This window comes from Puma concolor, chromosome D1 (assembly GCF_028749965.1).
Source record: "Puma concolor isolate L17-30 chromosome D1, mPumCon1.1.hap2, whole genome shotgun sequence".
NCBI classification, from domain to species: domain Eukaryota; kingdom Metazoa; phylum Chordata; class Mammalia; order Carnivora; family Felidae; genus Puma; species Puma concolor.
The window spans coordinates 9129076-9140510 of record NC_141676.1 but is presented as its reverse complement, the minus strand read 5'-3'; the positions used below and the strand labels follow the sequence as shown (position 1 = coordinate 9140510).

The 11435-nt window shown below is 45.7% G+C and overlaps 1 protein-coding gene and 1 long non-coding RNA gene across 2 annotated transcripts; one reads left to right on the top strand and one right to left on the bottom strand.

The window, feature by feature from the left end:
• The first annotated feature begins 1250 nt into the window (after nucleotides 1–1250).
• On the top strand, nucleotides 1251–4543 carry LOC112852188 (mammaglobin-A-like). The gene is made up of 3 exons (XM_086677175.1): nucleotides 1251–1372; nucleotides 1755–1942; nucleotides 4323–4543. The coding sequence occupies exons 1-3, from the start codon at nucleotides 1318–1320 to the stop codon at nucleotides 4359–4361; spliced, it is 282 nt and encodes a 93-aa protein (XP_086533301.1). The 5' UTR covers nucleotides 1251–1317; the 3' UTR covers nucleotides 4362–4543.
• On the bottom strand, nucleotides 2027–11407 carry LOC147576414 (uncharacterized). The gene is made up of 3 exons (XR_015240781.1): nucleotides 11132–11407; nucleotides 8366–9670; nucleotides 2027–2146 (listed from the first exon to the last, which is right to left on the bottom strand). It is a non-coding gene; the product is annotated as an uncharacterized LOC147576414 (long non-coding RNA).
• Nucleotides 11408–11435: the final 28 nt, after the last annotated feature.

Here is an 11435-nt window from a genome sequence, read left to right as displayed (position 1 = left end):
ATTTATCGTCAAATTGGTTTCCATACAAAACAATGGATGTTTGGATGGATGGATGCTTGCGTGGATGGATGGATGGATGGATGGATGGTACCTCCCATTTATGCATGATTACCTTGTTCTAAGCCCTGCAGTAAGTTCTTTACAGAGTGTCTGTCATCCTTGCAAAACCAGGTGTGGTCTGATTTATGCGCATTTTAGAAATGAGGCAAAAGAAGCTTGAAATAACCAGCAAGTTAACTTGCCCTAAGACACTTCATGACTAGGTCCTGCATCCAAGATTTAAATCCACATCTTGGGACACCTGGGTGGCTCAATCAGTTGGGCGTCCAACTTCAGCTCAGGTCATGATGTCACAGTTTGTGAGTTTGAGCCCCGTGTCATGTTGGGCTGGCTGCTGTCAGCTCAGAGCCTGCTTGGTTCCTCTGCCCCCTCTCCCCCTGCCCCTCCTCCCACTCATGTGAGCGCTCTCTCTCTCTCTCTCTCTCTCCCTTTCTCAGAAACAAACACTGAAAAAATAAAATAAATCCATATCTGCTTGAGCCCAGTCCCTACCACCATTCCTCCATTCAGGACTGCCTCTGCTGAGTGATCAGTTGCTCTGCTTCTTCACATCACCCTTTAACTGATGGGGAAAAAAAACCCAAACAACGGAAAAAAAAGATTATTCATAGATTCAGAATAGAATGAATTTATGAAATTAATTAATCAATTGAGATAGTCTTTGCACAAATAGCCTTTAGAGAAAGATTGACATTGTTAGGATTTCCTAAACGTCCAGCCCCTTGTTAAAAGGGTCTATGGACACGGGAAGTCTGCCCTCCTGAGGAGCTATCTGGTATTGCACCGAGCCCAGATGCGTGGTGAGCCCATGGGAACACAGGATACGAAGCTATCCATCCGTTCAAGAAGGAGGACAGGTGGAAGGAGACTAATAAAGACCGCAACAATAATAAAACAACAAGCATGACAACACAGGCACACTCTGTCGTCGTTTCATTAGCTAGCAAGCACTTTTGCATTAATTTCATCTAAATTAATGCAATAATGTTATCATTATTGCAGTTCCAAAATAGTTTTGAGTCCAACAAGCTGTCTCCTTGGTTTCTACAAACAGGGCACAGGCTGGCTGGGCTGATTCTTGCTGTCATTTCCTGGCCCAGTGCCACGTTTACTGTGTGACTCAGTCCCTCACTTCGGGGAGGGCTTAAGGTGATGGCCGGGAGAATAAAAGGAGGAGTTCTAGGTGCTCAGCTCCCAAGTGAGTTCTTTCTTCCCTGCCACGTCGGACTGACCGGCTAACACCAGCTGCCCTCAACCATGAAGCTGCTGAGAGTCCTTGTGCTGATTGCCCTCCCCCTTTACTGCTTTGCTGGTGAGTTCTGTGCAGCAAGGACAGGTTCAGGGCTAAAGGTGGTGTCAGGGCCCTCTGGAAGGCCTCCTGTTCCCCAAATTCAGGCCAACAGGCTCCACCTCATTTCTCCAGTGTCTTTGTTTCATGGTTATGTAGTGTCTGGCTTCTCTGGGCTGTGGAGGTAGTGCTGGGGTGGAGAGGGGGCACAGATGTTTTCAAGCTTAAGGAAACCCTAGGTCCTGAGTTTACTCTCTGAGAACTGAGAACTCAAGACCATTCACCATCATATTTCTGAATGTATGAGTCTACTGGGATGTAGGTTGGATGACCAACATCCTCGGTGCTCCCAAAAAGGGGCCTCAGGGCTACGGAACTGAGATCGCTTTTATGTGTTTTCTTTCAGGTTCTGGATGCCTACTTCTAGAGCAGGTGGTTAACAAAACAATCAGTCCTGAAGTGAGCGTTAGTGAATACCAAAATTTTCTTCAGGATTTTGTTCGGGAGACTGAGGAAGAAGAGGCCTTGGCTGATTCGAAGCAGTGTTTTCTCAACCAGCCAAACGAAACTCTGCACAACTTTGCACAGATGATGGTAATTACAGTCTCTTCTGATGTGCTTTCAAACCACGGGGCAGGGACTAGTAGGCTCTACGTTTGTCACTAATGATGCCAAAGCAAGTGTTCAACATGCTTTATTTTATTTCAGTGAATGTAATTGTGGCTGCATGTGAGTACTTTGACATCAAGAAAGCCAGCCAAGGTCCCAGTGCTGATTTGCCTCTGCGCTTCTTGGAATCTTTAGTGAATGATAAATGAAAAAGGCAAATGAGGGACGATATTCACATAAAGGCTGAACTACCCTTCAGTATCCTAGTACACACTCACACATCCACACACAAACTTTCTCTTTTTTTCTTTTTTTAAGTTTATTTATTTACTTTAAGGGGCAGGGGGAGAGAGCACGCATAGAGGAGGAGCAGACACAGGGAGAGAGAGAGCATCTTAAGCAGGCTCTGCCCTATCAGTGCAGAGACAGACGTGCCTCGATCTCAGGAACTGGGAGATCAGGACCTGCCAACTGAGCCACCCAGGAGCCACAATATTTTTCTTTTTTTTTTTTATTCTTTCTTTATTTTTGAGAAAGAGACAGAGAGACAGAGTGCGAGTGGGGGAAGGATCAGAGAGAGAGACACACACAGAATACAAAGCAGGCTCCAGGCTCTGAGCTGTCAGCACAGAGCCCAACGTGGGGCTCAAACTCATGAACCACGAGATCATGACCTGAGTCAAAGTCGGATGCTTAACCGACTGAGCCACGCAGGCACCCCTCATTTTTTTTCTTTATTTTGAAATTTTTTTTCTTGCTTTTTATTAAGTACACTCTCCACCCAACGTGGGCTTGAACTCACAACACTGAGATCAAGAGCCACAGGCTCTCCCCACTGAGCCAGCCAGGCACCTCCACACTCATTTTCTATCAAGGTAAAACACATCTGATTCTCAAGAAGTCCCTTACTTGTAGAAGTGACCGGCAACAATGAGCCCCTTCTTCGTAGGAACAAATAATAAAATGTTCATGAGAATGTTTTAATAGAGTTCAGAAGAATCCATTATGAAGAAGATTCTGTACCTCTTACTAAAAGAATTTAAAGTGTGCTTTCAAGCAATCAAAATTTGTCAGTATAAATGATGGGATTCCTTGACTATTAATTAAAGACCCCATAGATGACAAGGACAGATCATGGGTATGAATCGGCCTTGGGGGATGGAATTGTTGAAAACAACAAGCAGTGTTTCATTCTTCATAATGTATTCCCTATCTTGATAATCCTATGGAAACATTCCAGGGTGACAATTTAGAAATACTGCCAAAGCTAAAGATAAAAGTGTTTATCACTCAGAAGAGCCAACATGGATGAACCTTGAGGACCTTATGACAAAGGAACTAAGCCAGCAAAAAAAGAGACAAATATGTTGCATGAGTTCATTTATATCAGTTTTCTAGAGTAGCCAGTCTCCTAGAAACAGAGGGTAGAATGGTGGCTTCTAGGGGTTGGCTGGTATGGAAAATGGGGGTTGTTCAGTGGGTATAGAGTTCAACAATAGCAAGCTGAAAACGTTCTGGACATTGGTTGCACCACAACATACATAGACTTAATGCTGCAGAACTGTATACTTACAATGATGAAAATGGTCAATTTTATCTTATGTGTATTTAGCATAACTAACCACTTTAAAAAGTGAAATTCCCTTCAATCAAGGATAATGGGATGGGGTTTTTTGTTGTTGTTTGTTTTGAAGTTTATTCACTTTGGAGAGAGAGAGACAGAGACAGAGTGTGAGCGGGGGGGGGGGGGGTACAGAGAGAGAGAGAGAGAGAGACACAGAATCTGAAGCAGGTTCCAAGCTCCGAGACGGCAGCTCAGAGCCCATGGGGCTTGAAACCACGAACCGAACCGTGAGATCATGACCTGAGCCTAAGTCGGAGGCTTAACTGACTAGCCACCCAGGTGCCCCTGGAATGTTTTCCTTAAAAATGTCAATTAGACCGATCACTTGGAGTGCACATCTCCAATGTTTTGTAAGTGTCAAAGGTAAAGGTCTCGGTGTCAGACCGTTTTCGGTATTTCTAACACGTAAGGCCACGCCAGAACTCAAAAACTACCCATTTCCTTGTATTTGGGCTGAGACTTAACGATTCTTTGTTGAAATAAATGCACCCTGAGAAGCATAGGGATCCCTGATGGGGAAGAGATCTGGAAACACCAGCACCTGTTTGGCATCAGTAAAGTCTCCTGATCGTTACCATGAGAGACGAGATCATTCTGATCTTGACTCCAGCACAATCGTTCTTGGATACCAGATGTGTGTGGACAAATCCTAGAAGCCAAGAAGAAATGAGTGTTTTTCAACTCTTGACTTTGGAACAGAGAGCTGAACATCGGAGTAATGTCTCTGTGTTTGTTTTCCAGCAAATAATGTATTCCAGTAAGTTTTGTGCCCCTTTTTAACTTTCCCCGAGACCGGAGACCCCGAGGACTATAGAGAATGGTCAGCAACTGACAGCCGGTGAATATAAAAAACGACTTTTCTTCCTTCTTTCTCCTTTCATCTATAAACTGCAAGACAACTGTTGAAACCTCAAATACATTTTCATTTCAATAAAGCATCTGCAAATGGAAAATTCTTTTCATGTGGTGTGATCAAAATGGAGGCTGTGGAGAGCCTCCCATGCCTGAGCTCACGCCCACACACACGCTCATAGGGAACTGTTCCTTGGAGAGCACATGGGTGAAGGACTGAGGAATCTGAAAAATGCTCTGTTCCTTCCCACATGTAGCACAACAGGGGTCCTCTCTCTGGAAATGTGCTTTTCCACCCTCGTGGCCCCCATTTTCCCTGGGACTATCTCTGAAGTCCTCAAGACCTAGGCTCTGCTGACTGGGCTGCATGCAGTACCCCTGATCCACTGGTACGGCTAGGCCCCACTCTCAGCCCTCTGCACCTGACCCAAGTGAGTGGGGTCAGTAGAGCCAGGGAGAGATGTGACTTATCCAAAGCAGGGGTGACTCCTGGCTTGATTTTATTTATTTTATTTTTTTAATTTTAATTTTTGGGAGACAGAGAGAGAGGGCATGAGCAGGGGAGGGGCAGAGAGAGAGGGAGACAAAGAATCTGAAGCAGGCCCCAGGCTCCCAGCTGTCAGCACAGAGCCTGACCGGGGGCTCCAACCCATGAACCGTGAGATCATGACCTCAGCTGAAGTCAGACGCCTGACTGACTGAGGCATCCAGGCGCCCGATAGAATTTATTTTTCTTGTAATGTTTATTTATTTATTTGAAGAGAGGGAGAGCACGAGCAGGTTTGGAGCTGTCAGCACAGAGCCTGATGTCAGGCTCGATCCCACCAACCCTGAGATCATGACCTGAGCTGAATCAAGAGTCAGACACTTAACTGACTGAGCCACCCAGGCCCCCCCCCCAAAATGTTAGAATTTCTTTAAAACAATTAACCAAAAGTGACTGTCATCATAATGAATATAGACCCATGAGCCAGAGTGGAGCATACTCCTCTTTATACCAGTGCAGTTGTAAGGTACGGTATTTAATATGGTTTTTATGGAAACTGGCCAAAAGGACCTAAGACCTACAAAAGTCATAATGGATCCCTGCCATCTACCTTCCCCCACACACCTCAGGGTCAGTGATTCCAATAGGCCCAGGCTAATGGACCCTTGCCCATTTCCACATCTTAAAAGATCCCCCCTAATACACACACACACACACACACACACACACACACACACACACACACACATTTATTAAGAACTCAGTTCTCAGTGCTTTGGGTGTGTCCTCGGTGGGGAAGAAAGCCCACCCCTCTCTCTGCCTCTCAATACTGGGAACCTCAGTCCAGCCTCTCTTTCTCTTTTGGACCATAAGAGGAGAGGAAAAGGGAGACATTTGGCCATAGGAACTGGAGATGGACACATAGATATGCAGAAATTTGCTTCTGTCCGGAAGGACCCTGGCCCATTTCATGAATGAGTCTACCCAGGGAACAGAGCAAATTTCATGCAAGAATTGATAATGAAGATGATTGAAGGACTGGGGCAGCAGAACGGGAAGAGGAAGGATGCCCGATGATTAATCGTTGGAAAAGATAGCACTAAATCTAGAACTAGAACAGGAAAAAGAAAAAAGGAGATTGTATAGAAAAATAAATCCAGTAGTACATCGACGAATGTGCTTAAGGGTAAAGGTGTACGGATATTCTCCTCCTGCATTACACCACTACACCATTTGTGTAACTCTGAAGTTATTTCCAAGCACAAAGTTAAAAACTGCATTCCTGAGGCAAAAACGTATTGTGATGAGCACAGACTCTTCATTCTTTCCCTGATGATGAACGATGTTGAGCATCTTTTCATGTATCTGTTGGCCATCTGGATATCTTCTGCCCATTGACAAATGGGATTATTTGTGGGTGCCTAGGTGGTTCAGTCATTAGGCATCTGACTTTGGCTCAGGTCATCATCTCACGTTCCGTGGGTTCGAGTTCTGTTTGGGTGTGCCCTGCTTCTCTCTCCACCCACCCACCCACCCCCCCCGCTCCATCCTGGGATTCTCTCTCTTTCTACCCTCGCTTACTTGTATTTTCTCTCTCTCTCAAATACATACATACATAAATAAATAAATAAATAAATAAATAAACAAACAAACAAACAAGATTATTTGTTTTTTATGGTCGAAGAGAATATTCTCAACAATGTACTTTCCTCCTTTTTTTGGTCTTTAATAGAGCTTTTTCTGAGAGGAGTTTGAGATTCACAGCAAAGCTGAGCCGAATGCACACAGAGTTCCCATAGATCTCCTACTCATGCATATGCACAGCCTCCCCCAGCATCAACATCCCCACCAGATGGTACATTGGTTACAACTGATGGGCCTCTATGGACACATCCTTATCACCCAAAGTCCATGGTGTACATTCGGGTTCATTCTTGGTGTCATACACTCTATGCCTTTTGTGAAATGTATGTGATGTGCACCCCCCCCCATTACAGTACAGAAGAATTTCATTGCCCTTAAAACCATCTGAGCTCTGCCTGTTCGTTCCTTCCTCTCCGCAACCCCTGAGAACCACTGCTCTTCTCAATGTCCCCATAGTCTTGACACTTCCAGAATGTCTGCCACTGAATGCAGAGATCCAGTAAGGCCCCAAGACCCTTAGAGAAGCTGGAGCCACTCAATGGGAGAAGTCTGGGTTCCTGAATGACTGGATGTGGTCATGGTGCATCATGGACAAGCCACTGGGAGCACCCTACTCTAGGTCAATGTAACAATTATTTAGAATGTCCAGCAAGGTGGACCAAGTTGTCTATGACATTGTCTAGACACACTAGCTCATGGTGATCACTAAAAGCAGTTGACTTTTATTCCATTTCATGGTCATATTTTTTAAGTTTATTTATTTATTTTTAGAGAGAGCATGCTTATGCAAGTGGGAGAGGGGCAAAGAAGGAGAGAGAGAGAATCCCACACAGGCTCCGCACTGTCAGTGCAGAGCCCCATGCAGGGCTTGAACTCACGAAACCATGAAATCACGACTTGAGCCAAGATCAAGAGTCAGACGCTTAACCAACTGAGCCACCTAGGCACCCCAGAGTCAGTTTTGAATTTGCAGGGGCACCTGGGTAGCTCAGTCGGTTACGCGTCTGACTGTTGATCTCAGCTCAGGTCATGATCTCACAGTTTCGTGAGTTGTAGCCCCACATCAGGCTCTGTGCTGACAGCGTGGAGCCTGCCTGGGATTTCTCTCTCCTCTCTCTGCCCCTTCCCTACTTTTACTGTGTCTCTCTCTCCCTCAAAATAAATAAATAAACACTGAATTTTTTTTCAATTCTCCAGACAGTGCACCCATTCTTTGGTTCACTGTGGGAGCACACAGCATCTTCCCCGTCCTGGCCAAGTGCATTGTACTAAGCTGCACTAGTAATAAACCACCATTTTTTAACCCACTGAGATCATAAAAAGCAAGTAAAAAATTGGAGATATATATGTATTTTGGAGGTAAAGGAAAAAGATCAGAGACTCTAAAATGACCTCTGCAACCAAATGGAATAGATTGCCACTTTGCACTATCTCTGAACAGTGTATTTTCCAAAAATACACAACCCAAAAAACTGACTTTTTGTTTTAAGTTTATTTATTTATTTATGGTGAGAGAGAGAGAGAGAAAAGAGAGTCCAAGTGAGCAGGGGAGGGGCAGAGGGAGAGGCAAAGAAAGAATCCCAAGCAGGCTCCGCGCTGTCAGTGCGGAGCCCGTCATGGGGCTCAAACTCACAAATGGTGAGATAATGACCTGAGTCAAAACCAAGAGTCAGATGTTTAACCACCTGAGCCACCCAGGTGCCCCTAAAGAATTACTTTTAATTGCATTTTTAACACATACGAATATGCAGTGTGCAGCAATTCTTAAATCCTGTTTTACTCTCTTTTCAGTTTCTCTCACCTCTTTGGTCTTTACTCAGATGTCTCTCTCTCAGTGAGAAAATCTTTGGATTTTTCCGCGTCTCCATGTCGGGCTCAATAGAAGACAGCTGGTTTTACTTATTTGCTTCAGTCTTAAACGTTGCAACATCACATGTCCAGAAGCCAGATTGCATGGGGATGAGGAGTGAATGGAAGGTTAAAAAGCGAACGCTCATTGTCCAGGGTCTTGTGATAGTTGCTCCACACGTTGGTCAACAGAACCTAAGTGTGTTATTTTCTGGAATGTGTTCTCTAAAATAACTGAAGACCGTACATGTTTATGGAAAAACTAAGAGAACTGTCTGACCAGACTCTAGAAAGTGCTTCCACCAGGAATGCTCGTTTTTCAGACACTTCACACTCTCTCCCTCACCTCCTTCAGATATGGGCTGAAACATTACGTCCTCAGTGAGGCCTTTTCCTTTCAGTCTGCTTTGTAATGGTCAAAGCCTATATCGATAGTGCCGCTATCGACTAGGAGTGCCTGGGGCACTCACTGGGCCCAGGGCCACTTGCTTGATGGTTCACAGACACATTCTAACTGGAGCTTATGTGGTAACTAGTCCAACCCTGCAGTTCTTGTTGTGATTGTAAGGAGCGCCTCCATAAAACCACCAGGGAACCTTAAAAAATGAGGTATATTGCCTCACAGTTGTGGAAGCTAGAAGTCCAAGATGGAGATGTTGGTCGGGCCAGGCTCTCCCTGAAAACTCTAGGCCGGGACCCTCCCTTGCCTCTCCCTAGCTGCTGGACACTGCTGACAATCCTTGGGTTTTCTGGCTTGTAGACGCATCACTCTAATCTCTGCCTCCACCTTCCCATGGTCTTCTCCCTCTCTGTGTCCCAGTTTCCATCTTATCATCACATTGTTAGGCCACCTGGTGAGGCCCAAGTCCCCAGGGTACACAGAGACACTCTTGTCAGGTAGGACTTGCCAGGGGTTTAAAGAGCTTCTCCCAGGAGCAAAGGGCAAAGGCCACATCTTTCTTTGGGTAAGGGTAGTCCTTTACTACACAAACTTCACTCTGTAAACAGACTCTCCGCGTGATGGAAAAGATGACCACCAGTAGCCCCAAATCGACAGTCTCTCTATTTAGCGGCTGCAGTGGAAAAAACTTCTTTCTTCTAATATCCAAACTTCAGTTCTAGAGAAGTTACATAGTTGGGCCCTGCTTGGATCACACGGTCACCTTTTGAGCCAATTACTGTTGCCAAACAATCATGGAGTATCATGATTGCCCAGATTGGGTTTATGGGTCCATGCCAATGGTTGTGGATTCAAGGTCTATAACCAGGAAAAAAAAAAAAGGGAATGAATATGGTCAGGACTTGGTCAATAAATACTAGCTTCCCCGGTCTTTGTCCCCACTTCCAACTTAAGACCAACCAGAGAAGGCCAAACATGTTCCCCTAAGCAATCAAATAGGATGCCCACTTCCGGCCAGCCCGCCTCCAGCTTCCCCCCACCAATAACTTCCAGTCAGAGCACACCTGACATTTTCTCCCTGCCTGTCATTGAGTCCCTGCCAAACACAAGCAATGGTAGCTGATTCCTCGGCTATAGCAAGCTCTGAATTAAAACGGACCCTGGAGCAGAGGCTGGCCTTCTTCAGCTCTGGGAATCAGAGCATCACACCAAACCTTTACCTAGGGCTTTTGCCTCTGGTGCCTGCCTACCCACCTATTCCCCAGCCACGTGCAGTTCCTTTCAGCCAGTGACAACGTCACCTCTTTCTCTTCCTCTGAGGAACATAAAATCAGAATGTGAGTGTTTGACAGTTACTTTGCTATAGGGGTGGCTGAATCTGCTGTAATTTTTAAGAAAAGCTTGTATTGTGTTTTTTGTTTGTTTGTTTGTTTTAATGTAGGCTCCACACCCAACGTGGGCCTCGAACTCACGACCCCAGGATCAAGGGCCACATGCTTCCCAACTGAGCCAGCCAGAAAATACAAGCCAGGAAGCTTGTATTCCTAGTCTTCAATAGTAGCAAATTGCTTTTGACACAGCTCTGCCTTGTGCATTCACTTCCTCTACACTGTTTTTCAATCTTTTTTTTTTTTTTTTTTTTTTTTTTTAATTTTAGAGAGAGAGAACAATCCGGGGAGGGGCAGAGACAAGGGGAGAGAGAGAGAATCCCAAGCAGGCTCAGCACTGCCAGCACGGAGTTCAACGCGAGCCTGTCCACCAACCGTGAGATGATGACCTGAGCCAAAATCAAGAGTTGCAGGCTTAACTGACTAAGCCACCCAGACGCCTCACTAAGGAACTTCTAATGATGGAAGACACAGAACTAGTCACTCCTCTTTCCTGGGGAAGTGGAGGTAAGGGAATGATAAACACAATAAACATAATAATAATCATAATAATAATGGCATAACAGCAGCACCGTGTTAATTAATTAAATAATTTAAATAAAGTTTAAAAAATGTAAACTCCTATTGGAAGGATGCTGGTATTAGGAATGGGGGTGGTGGTGGGGGGATTGGTCAGAGCCTTAAAGGAAATCTCTGGGGCAGGCTGGAGAAAATGTGTCAACAACCGCAAAAAGATAAGGGCACAGGTGGTTTAAGCAAGGAATGTACCACTGGGCTCCTGGAAGCTCCGAGGGAGTTCGCTGGGGGTTTCAGACGCTTCAGTGCGCCCCTGGCACGGAACCGGACCAATTATAGTTTATTTTCTTTCTGTTCTTTACGAAAGGTTAAAAAGAAAGACGATGAAAAAGAAGAGATTTCAATTGAAACGTACCAAGCCTGAGAAACACCTCGGGCCGAGAGGAAGGATCTCCGCGCGCGCAGCACTGCTTTTCGATCTTCGGTGGCAAAACCTTGGCACCTCACTTCGCGCATTTTGCCACCAACACCCCGCCTCCAGCCCCAAAGGAGGAAGAGGAGGTTCCCCGAAGCCCACCAGGAAGCTCAGGTGGGGGGAGGGCCAGCGTGGTACCCGAGCCGGGAGCCAGCCTGCTGGGGTCCTGCCGGGAGCCCAGACGAGGGCACAGTTGCGAGGCGCTTGCGCGGCGGCCCCGGGTCGGGGCTTTACGGTAATTGCG